This window comes from Chaetura pelagica, unplaced genomic scaffold, assembly GCF_000747805.2.
Source record: "Chaetura pelagica isolate M959 unplaced genomic scaffold, ChaPel_1.0 scaffold90, whole genome shotgun sequence".
Lineage (NCBI taxonomy): Eukaryota > Metazoa > Chordata > Aves > Apodiformes > Apodidae > Chaetura > Chaetura pelagica.
The window spans coordinates 12719431-12738086 of NW_009953496.1; the positions used below are offsets into that span (position 1 = coordinate 12719431).

An 18656-nucleotide genomic window follows, 5' to 3' on the forward strand; every position below is an offset into this window, starting at 1 on the left:
TATATATATATATGCATATTAAAAGCTCTTATTTCCTAAAACTCTCCTTATTAAATCAGAAATTTCACTCTACTGTGATATGGAATATCACTTAGATATATGTGTACATGAAGGCGTAAACAACTAAAAAAGCTGTCAAAGGCATAAATATTATACAGATTAATAACCCCATTTTGAAGTTTCCACCATCCTCCAATGAAACTGCTAGAATGATGTATAAAAATAATAAATTACATTTAAAGTGGAAAACTGCATATTAACTCGTACCTGCTTATGAACTACTAATTTATTTGTGAACATATTTTTAAAAAATAACACCACTAGAATATAATGGGGGAAAAATCAAATCTGGAGAAAATTATAAATATAAGAAACAACTCTCTATCATATAAGTGAAATGGCAGCATTACCTTTAGGTGTTTTACTGATTATGACCACATTAATGTTCAGTGTTATGTTTCAAAGGAAATAATTAAGATCCATGAGAAAAGCCGCACACAATTAATGGTACAATACAGAGAGAGAAATACAAATTATTCCAAAGAAATCTTCCCTAAAAACACATGTCCAGCACAGCATTGCTACTTCAGCCTACAAAGAACCCGCTAGCTGAACAAATGAAGAATGGGAGCAGTGCAAAGCACACACAGATCAACTTGCTTTCCTGCACTTCTTGTTACATGATGGCAGCTTCACTGTCAGTTTCTGTTCCACCCCCGCCCCCCCTAACTTCTTTAATTATGCTTTCTTCTGTGAGAAGAGGTGCATGAAGGAATACATGTAAGGTGCTTTTTCATCTCTATTTTCTTCTGCCAAAGGTAAATGTGAAGAGCTTAGTGAAAATTGAGAAGACTGGGGATTGAATGGCCAAGGAGAATGATAGGGAAGTTTTGCACTTCCAGAAAAGTATGTGAAAAGCAAAAATATGAACAAAGTGATTAATAACTTGACGGAAGGGTCCTTAGAAAAAAAAAGTAATCCATAATGCTTGTAATGCTGACAGTTACTAGATTTTCTGAGCTAACCATACAAGGCATGTATCAGTAAGGAGAGATACCTTACAACTTTTTCCATGTTGCAATATTCCCCATGCTCCTCTGCTTTTAAGAACTTTCTCCAGGCTAGTACCAAAATAATTATTTCTCATCTACCAAGTAACACCTTCCAGATATGCTAACATTGAGGGTTAACATCCTTATGCAGTGATGACTTTTCATATCTTCACTACTGAAAGATGACTCCTCCTCTACACTTGATCCCCAGAGAGCTTGTCTTTGCAGAGAAGTCAGAAGTTTCAGTACTTCAAAAGAGTAGTCTGACATTAGTGTCACATTGTGGCAGAGCTATTTTTGAACTGCCTACTTCAGGATTGTCTTTTGGCATCAGCAGGAGATCTGACAAAGAGCTACCAGCTGCTGAATGAGACTGTGTTAGGGTAAAATAGCAAAATAAATTACATAAGGGTAAAGTGATATGTGACAGATAGAGTGCACTGTAAGAAAACAATCTGTATCAGAAGGTCTTTAAGAACTAAGATTCTAAAAGACATTATTCAAGAGAGTATGCGAATATGTTTGACCAAGGGTGTATGTAAGAGTAGCATGAATAGGCACAGATGAAGTAAGAACGACTAAGGTGCACGAAGAGTTGGTAAAGTCAAGGAACAAGTAGCAGCACAAACAAAGTGAACGGTATTGCTTAAATACTTAGTAACAGGTCAAGGCAGAATGCTGACATTCTTTATGCCAACAGTATGCCAATCAGCAAGAAGGTCCATTGTGACCGCATATTTAGCAATTAATTTAGGTACAGAGATAATGGCATAGGGCAGAATAGGCAAAGAATAGGTCAAATATTTGGAGAAGCAACTGTACTTAAGAGTCAGCAAGGAAATTATCCCATAAAAGAAAGGTTTATCTGAAACAATCTCTGAATTAGTAGTGATTATCTTGAGGTGGTCCTGTAGAATGGAGGAGACACTCTACAGAAGCAGAGAAATGCAGAAACAGGAAAAAGCTCTGCAGAATTACAGATCCATTTCCTAACATCAATTTCAGAACTAGGATAAGAAAAGTATAATTTTGTGAAATTATAGTATTAAAGTAATGAAAAGCATTCAAAATGGATTTTCAAGAAGGCTAATCCAAAGCCCTTGCCCTAAGGACTGTGGATGTCACAGCCATCTCCAGCTTTCTTTTGCTGTACCCTTCAGTTGCACTTCAGCCTCTCAGTCCTGGTCTTAAAAAATGGTTTGCAATAAAAGGCATTCTCACTGGCTATTATGTCTCCTGTTCAGATGATCACTAATGAAAGTAATGCTCTGGTCAGACCTTTCTAGTTCCACCACAGACTGCACATGTGACAAAACCCATAAAGCATTAAATACTCACTTTTCATATTATTCATACAAAATTTACTCTGTATCTTACCAAGAAGATAAAATGTAAATATATCATGGCTGTTGTTCTCAGGCCCTTCCCCGGAACAGCCACTTACACCAACACCAGATAGACTACTTTGACCACAAAATTCACTATTGTGATAGATAATGGAGAAGATCAATGTAAGTGCTCAGTAAAAATAGTAATGCAGATGAGTTGCAACAGAGTGAAGATACTACGTCAGGACATGTGCAACTGCACATAGTGTGCATTTCAAAAAACATACTAGAACTCTACAATTAATAAAAACTGCTTGCATTTATAGCCCCTTTTTATTGTCTTGGTCACCTATATCCTTGGAGTAGCCTTTATTCAGTAGATTTCTTTAAAATTTGGCTTAATAACTATGAACTAGAATTGCTCTAAAAATATTACAGTACACTTTTTTTTGCTATTCACACTGAAGGAATTATGAAATTTCATTAATAATTTACATTGCTTTCTTAGAATTATCAATATCAATTATTAATACCCTTTGAATGACGTAATTCACTAGAGGATAGAGAATACTTATAAAGAATGCACTGAAAGTAAAAATGTTTAATTTTTTCAGGCATTGCTTAAGTAAATGAATATTTAAAGAGAATTAATTAAATAAATAAACTACTGAGGTCAAATGTGATTCCTAGACACTTTAGAAGACATGAAAAATGAATTAAATTTAAAAGCTGTTTTGATCAAAGTTTTATCTTGAAATCCAATACAAATTCTACACAATATAATATACAACAATTAACCTAGAGTACAAAGTATAAATAAAAAAAACCCCATGCTACTAAACCATAATTCATAAAAGAATTTAGAGTCTGAAGACATGTAAAGAAAAATAAGATTAAAAACCTCTATGGGCGATTTTTCCAGATATAACCATGCTCTTGAGTTTTCATCACAAATTTCTATCATTTCAAGAAGACTAAATTATATTTTCAATATTGTACCCTATTGGGTTCCCTATTTAACTTTATGATTCATTCCAGAATCTTCAATAGTTTTCAGCTGTTCTTTCTTGGAATGTGCTGTCCAAATAATATATTTTCCATTTCTCAAGGGATTATTTCATACTTATGGTTGCAATAGGAAATACTACTTATGAATTTACAGGAATAACTTAAAAAAGCATAAGCACCTTTAGACTTCTAGGGAGAGAGATGGAATAATAGGACCTTAAATAAATCAACTCCTATACAACCTAGAGGTAAAAATACTGTCTTCCAATAACCCTCCACAAGGCACACTTCACCAGTTACAAAATCTCCATATGACCACTTGAAAATCAAGAAATGCTAACTTCAAGTATATTTTAATTGTAAAAATGTAAAAATGAAATATTTGGTAATATCTAAACCTTTGTGAAATGATAAGAATAAATATTTTGTATTAAAAAGGCCTTTAAAAAAATAAGTGCAAAAATATTTTCTACTTTCTGTTCTACAATAACACTGCAAGTCTTAAAAAATTCTTGATACTTTTGAATGACCAAATGAACCCTCCCTGCTATTTCTTTTCTCCCTTTTATCCCCATACACATGCATTTTAAATAATGTATCTTAAATGCGAATTATTTTTTACCCTTGGAAATTCAGAAATAATTTAACAATAGCATAGACAAGAAAATATGCAGAAAGTGACATACATTTTGAAGTGTCAAATCACTGATGTTAGTTGATATTGCTCTCAGCCAGTCAGCACTCTCCTGGGCTGTATAAAACTGAAGTATCCCAGTACTAACTCCATCGAGTGCCAGCACTTCAAATGCATTAGATCTGCAGTAAGAAGAAATATATCCGTAAAGGAAGATCCATCAGTTTTCTGAAACTGCCCAATATTTCTCAGTGTTCAAGTGAATTTTACACCTTTTGACAAGTTTTTAGTCTTAACTTCACAAATAAAAAGAAAGGCAGTAAAAAAAAGGACAATAATGGGCAGTATCAGGAGCAACACATACAATAAGTACTTTCTCTGTACCAGCACACATTTGTGCTGATCATTTACTTCCTTTGAGCATACATGTTATGTTCATAGTTATTGAACTTAACATTGTGTATTCAGGAAGGATGCATTAGATCTTTTTGAACAAACATGACTTTTTTTTTTTTTTTTTTCAACCAAAATGACTGGTTTTTTTATTGCATTTTGGTTTAATTTACAAGGAGTGTATTAAGTTGCAAAGAACTGCCTTTCCTACCTTTAATTTCTTCATTTTCTATACTTTTCTACATAACATTCTAAGCAATGTGTCCTTTAAGCTCTTTTATGACATAGGAATTTAAAAAATGTACTTAGATGTTTCTTCAAATATTATTTGAATGTAGGGCCCTTTCTCAAAACAGCATTGACACATGCTAATGTGTGTTGCATTTTATTATTTCTTTTTTTCATGCGTTTATAGCAACTTTATTCTGCTAATGCCAATGCTTTCCTTACTACCTGCAGTAAGTTAATTAATTTGGAATCTGGTGGGGTATGCTTTTTTTAACTATGAGATTTTTCAATAGGAACAACAAAAGTTCATAAAGTAGTGGCATGGAAGTACACTGGTCTAAATTTTAAACAGATGGCATGTACTAGTTTCAGCAACTAAACTTGAGAAAGCTGCTTGGATTATTTAAGTGCCCATCACTGTAATGAGAATTAGATTTTAGCCATATATTATTGTGAAAGACAATTACAATTATCTGAATGACTGTGCAAATGTTTGTTTTGTACACAACATGGAGTACCACTGCTACCTTCTATATTTACAAATTAGGTATTTATGTTTATATGCTATATTGCCTTCTTTTTAGTACTAACTTAGAAGAAAACAGACTACTGAGTCAAGAATGCTGCTCTATGAATTTGTTGCGTTTTCCTGGGATTCTCTGGTCTAAGGTGAAATTCTCTACTGTTTAAATTATGATAAATGTCAACACAAACTTTCAAAATGACATATAGAGGTTAACAGGCAGTTACTCATTCATCACCTCCTGAAAAAGTCATTAACCTAACATTTGCCATTTCTAGGGAATTTAATGGTGGACCTGAGCACCAAACCCTATCTACTTGCTAAAGAAAGCCATATAAAGTACCCACCACACATAATACGAAAAGGATAAAGTATCCCAATAGTTATATACACATTAACTGATATGTTTTACTGTTGTCAAGCATTATACTTGCTGTTCACAAAGAAAACAGGATCAGCTTGAATGACTGAAAGCTGTGTGCAGTGTATTACCATCCCCTCTTGAGTGCAGAATGTGTGGTAGGACCAGTCACTATGGTGAGCTAGCGAATTGAGTGTATATTGAGTATATATAAACTTACCAATATGTGGTTTATAATTCCAGTACAATTATCTGTTAGAGGTAATTCAAATGAGATGGATTTTACCTCATTTTTTACATACTTGAGATGACTAACAAAATCTATATTTGGATAATAATTATTGGACTGCCTGTCTCTGTCATGCTATTTCAAGCTCAGGTTCAAGTTCTATAACTCTTTTGACATGAGGAGACTCTAAAGCTCATGACAAGAAACCTCTGTCATAGAATCATAGAATCATTGAATGGTTTGGGTGGGAAGGGAACTTAAAGATCACCTGGTTTCCACTCCCCTGTCATGGCACAGTGACACCTCCCACTAGACCAGGTTGCTCAAAGCCCCATTCAACACTTTCAGGGAGGGGGTCATGACTACAGAGATCATCAGTGTCATTGTATTTAAATTATATGCAAAAAATTACTTCTTCAAGATTTTGAAATTTTCACATTATTTAATTATCCAATTTACATTGTCTGTGAAATTCAGACATATTCGTTAGGGAAAAACAGATGTTCATGTGCTTGACACACAGTAATGTGGTGGATTTCTTTGAAATCTAAATAGCCTCTGATTTCAGAAGAAAGAGCAACATAGAAAGAGCACGGATCATATAATAATAACAATTATTGATATCACCATGAAAATAATTATTTCCCCATTAGACTCAACTGAATGTATGTATTTCTTGAGCAAACAGATATTTTGTAAAATAACAGTTCTAAAGCCAAATAATGAGCATCACAGACTTCAACATATTCAGCTTGCTCCAGAATATTTTTTTTTCTTTTTTTTTTTTTTTGGTGTCAAAGTCAGTGGGAAGCAAGCAGGTCTGCAGCAGAAACTCAGTGCTATTTATCTTGAGGTATTTATTGAAGACATCTAGGGGTATAGTCTTGCTGAGCTAATCCTGATGGATTAGAATTTAGTATACTGCCAGCAAGCAGTGGAAAAGACAAAGTAAGTCTCAACCCTCTCAGAAACAAAAAACCAAAAAGTAACAATTCTTTGAAGTCAGTGATAATATTAATACAAACAATTCTCTGAGACTAATATTCCATTCATCTTTTTTTTTGGAGACAGGATTTATTTTGCTTTTTCTCCTGCTTGTTGACAATACGCCATGGTATGATCCACCATTCTGTTTTATAAGGGATGCTATTTACTGGAACAAAGGAGAGTGAATAGTTGTCACATCAATTTTCCAGAGAAACATATCATCTTTAGGTGAAAGTGGTGAGAGGTCCTGAGTACGTGCATCCTGAAAGTGCTTAATTTTTGCCTGTGCAACTTAGTTGCAGTAAAATTTTAAAGCCAGAAGCTAAATATTGTTAAGATGAAGATTTAAAAAGTAAGCCTCCTCACTGTCTTTCTGTTGGCTTCATGCTACTCAACAGAATTAAAGGGATGTATTTAAGCATGTGAATATATTGCCACAGAGTGGGAAGCAACAGTAATTTCCTTAGTTTTAATGTAAATTATTTTTGATACATTTCTAGACAGCAAGTATATTGCATCCAAAAGTGTGTCTGGCCAAAACACTTTGTGTCACTTCTCATATAAGGAACAGGCACTAAAGCATTGCCTATCTCTAAGAATCAATATTTGGTGCAGACCTTTTATTCTGTGTGGCATAGCTCCTAGCTTTTTTTTCTGCCTATACCTTGATTTTTCTCTGATTTAGCAGCTTATTTGAGCCAAAGGTAAGTCAGTCTCTTTGTGTGGAGAGATCTTCAGAATCCCTGGTCACTTCTCAAGTACTTTCCTCTTTACATTCCATTGAGCAGATCTTAGTAGCCTGCATTTACCCGATCAGTTGCAATTGATTTCCATAATGCCTTGCTGCTTGAGCAGAATTGTAACAAACATACTGGAAACGCTTATTTTAATTATGATTTTAAAGGAAAACATACATAGCAATCTTCAGGCAATCCTTAAAACCTGTACACTGCACATTTATTTTTTAAATCCTCTTCATGGCTTATTATTTTTACATATCACCTAAACAATGTAATAAAAAAACAACAAATTGTCCTATGCCTCATATTCCTAAGGACATTATAGTGTTTTCTGGAATGCTCTGAAGACAAACAAATTCAGAACAAAGGTTACAGAATGGACTCTCATTCAGGCAGATGCCAAAGCCAATTTTAGTTCTTTGTAACTACAGCCAAAAAATCAATACATATGGTAGAAATCACAAAACGTTGCCCACACCAAAACATATCAATTCTATTACAAGGCTACCTAGGTCTAAAAGCCATTGAAAACAAATGTCACTTTCCAACTCTATGCACAATGGGGAAAAAAAAAAAAAAAGAAAGTAAAAAATCTGTAATTGCCAAAGAAAACCTTAGTTGCCAAATCCTAAAATACTACAGCTAAAACAGGAACAGCAAGCGACAGTACAAAACCGAAAAATTGTTTTTTCTTTTGAGAAAACAGAAAATTTGCAATAGAAAATTTTATGGTTTAATTTGAATAACCAGAATTGTACATTGATTCAAGATGGGGTTTTAGCAATGTTGTATAAAGGTTTAATGTTTCTTACTTCTGGAAGGTGTTTCTCCTGGCATGTTCTAAAACACATATTACTCCTTTATATATCTGCAGGACAGTGGTGCTTCAGAACTCTTCTATACCTTACTACTCTACCCAGCCTTTGTCCTTCTCTGCTGCCATCTACCAAAAGACTTCACTAGGCTCCCATGAAAAACCATTTCTTAGGGTTTTTTTGTTGTAGTAAATATCTTTCATGTCATGCCCTTGCACTTTGTACTGTTGTGCTGCATCTCATTTCAAATAGTTCCATCCTTTCATAACATAGTGTACTCCTGTACTCATGATGCTGATTCTGTCACCAATTATTTTAATTAGTGTACTGTTTTCTGCTCCAACAGTCAAATAGCCCTTAAGGCACCTTATTAACAATATCTCTCCAAATCTATACTTTCTTTTCCATCTTACCTTTCATCAGAAGTTAATTTCTCTCTAACTGCCTCCCACTCTATTACTCCAAGTTAGTTTGACTGTGGCATCTTTCAGATACATACTTGTTCTTCTAAACTTCACGTTCAACATAATTGTTACTAGAAATTGTGAGCAAATGCTCACTTAGTTTTTTCACTCAGAGATTGTGTTTGATTCCTATACGTTTCTCAAAATGGTTTATTCCACTTCTTAATGTCCAATTTATTCACCTAATGAAAGGCATTTTATTAACTACCTAAAATGTTAAAATGTAAAATTAGAATCCTTCAGAAAGAGTCTGTGAAGAAACAAGCAAGTCAACCTAAAACAAACTTAAAAACCCCCCAAAACTAAAATCACGCAATACTCTGTAGCAATCAAAATGGCCAGAAACCCAAGAAATAGAAAATAACGCCTATATCTATTTAAGTTGTTTTGTAATGGGGATCATAGCTAGATACATGGGCTTGTAGCTACTGGGCCTGAATTACTTCTAGTCCACTCATTTCTTCAACTTAATTTCCATCTTCCAAACTCACGATTTGTTTTTTTGGTCTCTAAAGTTGAACCACATGAACATAGTGTTCAGGGTTATTGTAACTTTATGCTATTGTACCTTCATTTAAAGCACCTGTCAACAGAGCAAATAATTATTATTATAGATCACTTTCAGTATCTGCTGTAAGGACTGAAAATCTACACATTTTTCTAAGTAAGTGTTTAAAAATTCTGTAAAAAAAATTGAAGATTACAAATTATTAACTACATTCTCAATCTTTTATTAGACTACCTATATTTACTTTCCTATCTTCAAAATCAAAACACTTCAAACTATGCCATGAACTAAAAGTTCCTTTGCATGAGAAAGACTTACTGATCTCACTAGTTTTCTGTTGAACTTACACTTAGTGACCAACTAAAAAAAAAAGTTTCCATTACCAGCTAGCAATTAAGAGTATCCACAGGAACAGAGTTCTCACTGTATATATTACCTTACCCCTTAGAGAGTGAAATGACATTTATGAACGGTGAGATGTGTAAAATGATGAAGTAGTGGTGCTATACTATAAAGACAAGTGAATAAAGAAGTTATTGAGTTAATTAACCAAAACGACTAATAAGCATGCTGCACAGGAATATTCAGACAGACTTCAATCTTACCAACAATAGGAAATACCCTAATTAAAGGTGATTTTGGTAGTTAATACAATGTTTCTCTTTCATGTTGCTAACTTCCCAAGATATAACTGGAAATACCTTGCATTAAAAAAATTAAGGACACCTACAGCATTTCTTACCTTTCCTTGAAAATATTCTGGGGGGATTTTTTGGCTTTTTTTTTGCTGTGTGTGATATGGACAAACATATTTCACTTTCCCACTCTACAGTACTGTCATATTTCTTCATGTATAGGAAGGAAAAAACCCTGTTTCTGTCAGTATCTCTGGTGCTGCGAGGATCTAAAACATGAAAAACATACTCTTCTGTCATTAAGTCACTAGTCTGAAGACTTCCACAGAAAAATAAAATTCAAATTAAAATAAAATTAAAAGTCAAAAGTGACTGCTTTTTCATATAATGAAAAAAAACCAAACAACAAACAAATAGATACAGGTGTTCCTTGTCATCTCATGATAAAAGAGCTAAAAGTAAGCCCCCTCTTGCCAACATTAGTGGAAAACTCAAATGGAGTGCTGAGGAATTTAAACTGCATAGTTTAACCACAAAGTAATATAGCCTCATCTGATTAGACCAGACTAGATTTGATCTAAACCACATTAAAAGTATACTGCAGTCTGACAAACCTAGCTAAATAAATAAAATGTTACTAATTGGAAAATAGTAAAAAATATTGAGCAAGGTGCAGACATACTATATATTGTCACACTCTGTTTTTTTTTTAAATAAAAGCAAGACAAAGAATTTATTTCGTAACATATCAGATTCTGTTTGACCTTACGACAATCATTTTTGTTGTTCTTGAGGTTATATGAAACTCAAAGCTTATTTACACCACCAGAAAAATAATGCTGAAAATACAAAACAATCTTGAACATGATGGAGAAGAAAACTGAATGAGGTCAGAAGGGCCATCCAGACTGGCTGACAGCAGCTTATTAAACTAAACCAGCAAGAATTGTAGAACAGTTTGGGTTGAAACAGACCTTAAAGATCACCTAGTACTATCTCCCCTGTCATGGGCAGGGACAACTTCCACTAGACCAGGTTGCTCAAAGCCCCACCCAACCTGGCCTTGAACACTTCCAGGGAGGGGGCTTCCACAACTTCCCTGGGAACCTTTGCCAGTGTCTCACAACCCTCACACTAAAGAACTTCTTCCTAATATCTAATCTAAAACTATCCTCTTTCAGCTTAAAACCCTTCCCCCTTGTCCTATCACTACAAGCCCTTGTAAACAGTCCCTCTCCAGCTTTCCTGTAGGCCCCCTTCAGGTACTGGAAGGCTGCTCTAAGGTCTCCCTGGAGCCTTCTCTTCTCCAGGCTGAACAACCCCAACACTCTCGGCCTGTATCCAAAGGAGAGGTGCTCCAGTCCTCTATCTGCCCTCCTCTGGACCTGCCCAACAGCTCCATGTCCTTCTTTATGCTGGGGACTCCAGAAAAGGACACAATATTCCAGGTGGGGTCTCATGAGAGTGGAGTAAGAGAGGGAGAAACATCTTCCTTGCCCTGCTGGCCCCACTTCTTTTGATGCAGCCCAGGACACAGTTGGCTTTCTGGGCTGCAGGTGCACATTGCTGGCTCATGTTCAGTATTTCACCAGCCAACAACCAGAAGTTCTTTTTCTCAGGGCAGTTCTCAATGCATTCTCTGCCCAGCCTGTATTTGTGCTTATGATTGTCCAAGTAGTTCAACTTCCAGATAGTACACATAGAAAATACAATACTATGTATTAAAAACATTGATCTATTTTAGTAACAAAAGTATGCTAAGTCTGCTGTAGCCAATTGTAAGAATTTCACAGGTGAAAAAGCTCTTTTTCTATTCGGAAGAAGGCTGGAAGAAAGCAGAGTGTGCATTACCTATGTGTGGATAGACAGAGGTAATAATCATGCAGGCTTCAATATCCTTTCCCAAGCCAGAACACTGCACAGTTACAAGGGCCAAAGGGTTATAGGTAATTTTTATGGAAAGAAAGATACAGACCTCTCTAAATTTAATTCATGTAGGGAGTAGTGGAAAAGACCTTTCATACAGTCCATCCAGCTGAAGATGGATGCACACAACTGTGTAGGTGAAGCTACAGGAGATAGTTCCAGTATTTCAACAACCCAGACTTAAAAAGTACTCTGGCTGTTCTGGTGCCAGCACACCTTCTCAAGATCAACAGACATACCTTAGAGGATTCTATATAATGTAGCATTGCAAAAGAAGAAGAAACTTATAGCAAAGAAGAGGAGGGAGACATAAAGGTACAAGGATGACGCACAGGCTCATGGACTCACTTAATACTGAAAAAAAAGGCATGCTCTCTAGCAATGTATGCAGATAGGCAGCAAGTAAATATTCAAAGAAAGGCAAAAATTAGCAAATTAGTCAGCAGGATCCATGATATATTCAGGGGAATTGTCATGGACTCATTCAAACGACTTTAGACTGAGAGCTGATACATGAAAGGGAGCAGAGGTGTGTAGCTAGGAGGATTGTTACCTAGACTGATGTCACCACTTATACTTGTAATTGCTTGCAACTTTTAGTTCATGCAAAGCAGACATTTGGCTTTTGAGAGCAATTACTGGAGAAAAATGCTGGAATTTGTGCTTATATGAATATGGGGAAATGTAAACAAAAGGATACAAGTGGGATAAGAACTAGACTATGTACATGTATTTCAGAGAAGAAGATGATAGGACAAGAGCAGTCTGGTATCCCTCAGGCAAAAATAAACACCTTTAGTAAGAACATGGGAAACATCTCATCTGCAGTTAATCTGAAGGTGATATTCCTTTAATGTTCATATAGATATTCCTGTTGGTTTACCAAAACAAAGAGCATTTAGTAGAACTAAAGTGATAGGCTTTGTAGAATGATCTAATCTTTCTTTATGGAGTGTTTACAACAAAAAGGTAAAAAGCACAGTAATAAAGAAGTGTATTATATATGGGAGCAATATGCATCACAAGAGAATATGTCTCCCCAAGACTGAAACTGAAAGCACTAAGCTCCTCAATCCTTACAAGAAAAATATATTTGTAATGGGTTGATCCTTGACCAGAAGCTAAAAATCCACACTGTCACTCACCCTCCCACCCCTCCACTCCTCTCCTGCAGGACAGTGAAGAGTAAGAAAAGTGCTGGATTGAAATAAATTCAGTTTAACAAGCAAAGGTAAGAGGGAAAAAACCCAAAACAAACCAACAAACCAACCCACGACAAAACAAGAGGTGCAAAGGCAACCACTCACCATCTCCCACAAGCAGAATGATGCCCAGTCAGTCCCCAAGCAATGGCTAGCTCCAACAAAACCCCCTCTTCTCAGTTTTTATTGTTGTGCATGACGTTATATAGCATGGAATAACCCTTTGGTCAATTTGGGTCAGCTGCTCAGGTCGGGTACTCTCCCAACATCTTTCCCACCCCAAGCCTACTTGTTGAGTTGGAGAAGAGCAGGAAAAAGAGATAGCCTTGCTCTTGTAAAAGCACTACTCAGCAACAAACAACTGCTGCGTGTTAGTAACATTGTTTTAGTCACAAACCAAAACACAGCACCAGACCCAGTACAATATCAGAAGGTGTTTTACTTAAAAGAACTCTCAAAATGCATATGCTACTGTTTTGGGAACTTGAATTCCTTGTGATTGCTCCATCTAATACATAAACTTCACAGAACAAGAGTGAAACTGCTTCAAACTGTCAGGACAAAAACTGAAGTCAGAGATTAAAATGTTCTAACTTCTTTCACTTATCCTTTAAATTTAAGAATATTGATCATAAGCAGATGATGAGATGATGTCTAAATGTGCACACAGAGATTTGTTCACTTAATTCACAGGAGAACTTCTAAGCCTTGAATGATTAGAGGCCTGTGATAGATTGGGAAGGGCTGGATCACATGAACTGGTCAGCTGAAATAGGAAGGAAGAATCTGGTGGAGGAAGTGCTGACAGACTAAATAAAATGAAACTGAGAATTCAAAGACTGTGTAAGAACCTAAAACTTTTGTGGACAATTTATTATTATTTATCTGTAATGCTTTAACACAAAGTCTGGGAGAGGAACTGCCAGCTAATTTAGGAGATTAATTGGTCCAAATTAAAAGCAGCACAGCTGTCCTACTAGAAAATAATGTTTTTCAGGAAACAGGAAACAAATCTGGCATAGATCAAGAAAGGTATACAAATGAATTTCTGGTACCTTCTGGTAGCAGGTGAACTTATAGTTGATGCTTCAATAGAGATTCCAATTCTCTCATTGACAAGAATTAGAAGAAAAATAAATATAGGGCAACCCATAACAAAAATGGAAAACAACTCCTATTTTCATATGTAGAGAGAACTCTGGGCTACTTGGATGACAACTACTGGTAGATTTGAGACAGTCCTACCACATGGAATGGCCTGCAGAAAAAAACGGACAAATGCTGAAACATGTTAAACCTTTCTCAAACATCTTATTTATTGGAGCTTTGTTAAACTTCACTTTTGCTTTTACCTTTCATGGAATTCAGGACAATAACCTTTGACATACTATTCCATAGCTACCTTATGAACCACTACTTAGGTCTTTGAGATGCAAAAAGATTCTACAATCAAAAATACAGTATTTTTTGTACTTTGCCAAAATCTCTTGTTAACATGAGCTTCTGTATGACAGTGATATGCAGCATAGTTGTGATGATTGTGCACCACATTATCATTTGTAAAGAAAAAGGTGAGTTCATTGACAATTTCAGAATTTGGGAATACTAGCCTTCTACTAGAGAGATAGAATGAAATGTAGTACCTTTAAAAATTAATTCAAGTAAAGCCACGCTTAATATCTGTACTAACTGTTGATGCTATCTGAATTCCCAAAATGCATATTAAACATGACACAGAAACATATTTGTAGGAGCTATATTTATTGTTCTTTTTTACTTTACCATTGGAAATTGCCATGCATGCCATTAATCTCAAGAGAATATGGACTGCATAGTTTTTAGTAAGAAGACTTTCATATCTGCACTCAAAGAATTCTTATACAGCCCACACTCCACAGCAAAATATTAGGTACAGCCAGCTAACCCCATGCTTCCCCTTTCAGATTACAAACCTTAATTTATCTGTTCCAGCTTTGTACCTCGAGATTCGAGCCATTGACAGAGGAACTGATAAGGTGTCTAGCCAGCGCTTCTCGTATTTTGGTTCATTAGCTATGGGTGAAGAAGGTGATGATGGAGCCTGTACAGAATAAATGAGAATCAGTAAGTGCAGTTTACCAGAAAAATAGGAAAAAAATAATAATAATAATAAAAAAAGCATCTCTGGCTCTGCTTGTCTCAGAAGTGAATAATCAAAGCAATAAAACTATTCAAGAAACTCAGGATTTAGCAAAGAAATAAAAAGAAGCATTCATGTAGAAAGTAACACTAGCTATCTTCATATTATGGTTGTGACTTACATTCAGTATTGTCTTAACATTAAAGACATCAATTTCTGTTAATATTTATAATTGTGAATAAAAATGAAATTGGTTTTAGTTGTACATGTCCTGAACTTTCTCTAAATGCAACAAAATACAGTTTTGGTTTAAACTAATTTGGTTGGTGCAATCCTTCTACATATATCGAACAATAATCAGAGAAAAAGACACAAATAATATCCTAATGTAAAGACTACATTAGAGAATACTGGATTTCTTATTTGTGCATTGTGACTTTTAGCCATGATGTTATTTAATAGTAGATTTAAAATTCTGATTCCTGTGTTATCACTATCTATATAGGGACTAATGAATTTTGAAATTTCATCTTTGAAGTTTTCCTTCAAATCCTAGAAAGGCAAGATTGTTACTATCTAAGTGGTAAAGGATTTCCAGAACTCAGAATAGTGAAAATACAAAACGTTACAGTCTACTCATTTAATGTAACTACAGTGTACAAAAGAAAATAACTTTAAATCAAATTAGTGCAAATGCAAATTAAGTAAGGGGAATTAGCGTGGATATAAAGCTATTGATAAGAGGGTCTATTCAAACCCTATACAGAGCTTCTATACAGACTGTTCAGCTGCTCATGCATGTAGCTTCTTATGTATTGCAACTAATTAGTGCACGAAGGAAATATAGTAAAAAGAAAATATATATGAAATTTTAAGTTGTCACAGAACCACTAGCAATAAAATATTTAGGAAACGGCAGAGAGATATAAATTTTAGTCGATATACACTTGCAGAATATACATTTGCATCCTTGTGGAATAATATCCTGAGGATTAAATCATTATCTCAATGACTGAAAGTACAGAATTATGCCCAAATTGTCAAAAAAGATAATCAATGATTTTGTTGTAAATTATTTCAAAATAGTATACAAAGGCAAAAATGAATAAAATCAGAAATAGATAAGAAAATGCTGGAAGCCACTGATCCAATATGTACCAATTCAGATTTATGAGCCTGATTATGAGCTTTAAAAAAAATGCTTATTAAATAAACAATAAAATGAACTAGGAGTTTCTTACAGAATGTGTAAAAATGAGAAATTGAAAAGGTTTTATTGGTACTTATATCTCCACACCACCATGACAGGAACATTTCACTCTTTTATTGAAAAAGATAGCTATGGTATTTACAGAGAGACAGATGAGAAGGATTCACAGTCATAGCTATTTGGGTCAAAGTTAGACATTAGTGCTGTCTCTGAACCAAAATTTTATGACCCAGGTTACACACCAAATGTCCTAGTAGAGAAGGGAGTTGAAAGATGGTTATTTTCACCTAAGCTGCAAACATGCACTGAATACTACTTACAAAAGCAAAAAACCACACAGAATGACCTAACTTCAGTTCTGTTATATATACAGGTGTTTGAAAGCCATAAAACTTATGCAAAATATGGAGCACTCTGGGAATTGTTCTATTTTTATTTCTCTTCCTTGCTCATAAGGATTTAAGGCTTTTAAGCTAAAGAATCTTGTTGATTACAACCTCTTTGAGGAAAGGAATTTTATTTAGAGTATTTGCAATCCACCTTTTATTTGATTGAGATCTGGTGGTGTTGCAGTATGACTATTTCATAATCGAGTCCATAGACTAATTCTATTTCATAGAATTGGCCACAAAAGGCTAAGTTGTCTCCAAAGCTTGGTATAAATTAAATAATACCATAGTGAAGAACCTGATGCATATTTTAGAATTCTGTACAAATTAAAATAATTGACTGAACTACACGCAATCTGATTTTGAAAATGATCATATTAATCTAATGTGCTTGTCTGGAGACTGAAATGTCTAAGATTAAAGCAGAAGGTAGCTTATTACAGTCAAACATAAATGTTTTAATATGAGCACTGAATTTAAATCCAAGAATCAGAAAATAAAGGAACAAAAATATTCTGGAAGCCCCTTCACTTAGTGTTCCTATCCCCTCAAATCTCAAGATACAGAAAACATCTAAACAATTTAAGCATAAACCCCTGTATTTTTCTTGTGAACGATTAGCTGTACCTATTTTAGCAGGCTCTTGAACAATACTCTGTAATATTCTAGGCAAAAAAAATCATTGGGGGGAATGGTGTCACTGGCAGTTTAATTTTTCCATTTGTTCCCTTATAATTCAATCAAATGTTCTAGCAGAATATTAGTTTAAATAAAAAATATACCTTCATGTAAATAAAAATCAGAATTTTAGAAAATCTGCATCCCAGCTATTCCTGAATCAAAGAGGAAAAAATGGCCAAAACAAGTCAGTCAAAATCTATTAAGTCTAAAGTTATGATACTACAGCATAGAAATACTCCTGCCAAAATGGTAAACAGCTACAACTGATGTAAACTCCTAAAAAGATATGGCTTCTCCAGACAATTTTTAAGTTTTTATATCTGAAGAACACACTAGAAAGAGTAATTCTCACCCCAGTGCTGGACTACTCATACCTGCAGAAACCTTGCTGCATGATGTGAACATTAATGACCAAGAACAGGGAAAGGACACAAATGGGTCACACTGGTTCAAATTTCAAATGTCTGTTTCTTACTAAGTTGTATTCTAGTAACCACTTTATGGGAAAGCATAAAGTTGGACTGACCCCTCTATCTTCTTAAAGATAAAAGAGGGCATAGATAGGTCCATAAGACCATAGCATAGAAACAAAATACTATCATAGGACCAGAAGTTAATTTTCTTCAGTTTGCCCTATAATCTAATATGCTGCAATTTGAGACAGATCTTTTGATGTGTTCCCTTCTAAACAGATGGATAAAAATAACAAACTGGGGACGAAGCAGGTGGACACAACTTTAGCAAATGGAGGTCATGCCTTACAAGTCTCTGTTGACTGAAACTGTTGCCTAATATGAGAAAACTAACTGCTTCGGTGTACTTGGGTTTGCAAAAAGCTTTCATCTTTCACAAAAGGTTTGTAACTAATTTGCTGTAAAATAAGGCAAAATCCTCACACAACTTTATAATTAACTAAAATACAGCAAGTCAAACTCAGCAGTTAAGTTCACTGTGGAGAAGCATTACCAGTGGACTCCCACCGTTACAGACACACCGTCCAGGTGATTAATAAATGATCAGAACAAGATGGTGAACACCAGACTGAAGAAGCTTACTACACCCAACAAGTAATAAGAGACAAAAAGAAAACCAAACTGCAAATAGTTACAGAAGCTTATGATACTGAATGACTGAGAGATAAAAGGACTGCTGAAAATACAGTAGATAGATGTATAGCAATGCACATGAGGAAGACAATATTAACTTTCCCCATACAGTAACAGG

The 18656-nt window shown here is 34.9% G+C and overlaps 1 protein-coding gene across 1 annotated transcript in view; it reads right to left on the bottom strand.

Moving 5' to 3' along the window:
* Positions 1-18656, bottom strand: part of SNTG2 (syntrophin, gamma 2) — a 132516-nt gene that overhangs the window by 42221 nt on the left and 71639 nt on the right. The window contains exons 9-10 of the mRNA XM_009999251.1: positions 14986-15113; positions 4075-4204 (exon numbers count right to left, since the gene is read on the bottom strand). Coding sequence (XP_009997553.1) covers positions 4075-4204; positions 14986-15113 — 258 coding nt within the window. The remainder of the gene's footprint in view (positions 1-4074; positions 4205-14985; positions 15114-18656) is intronic.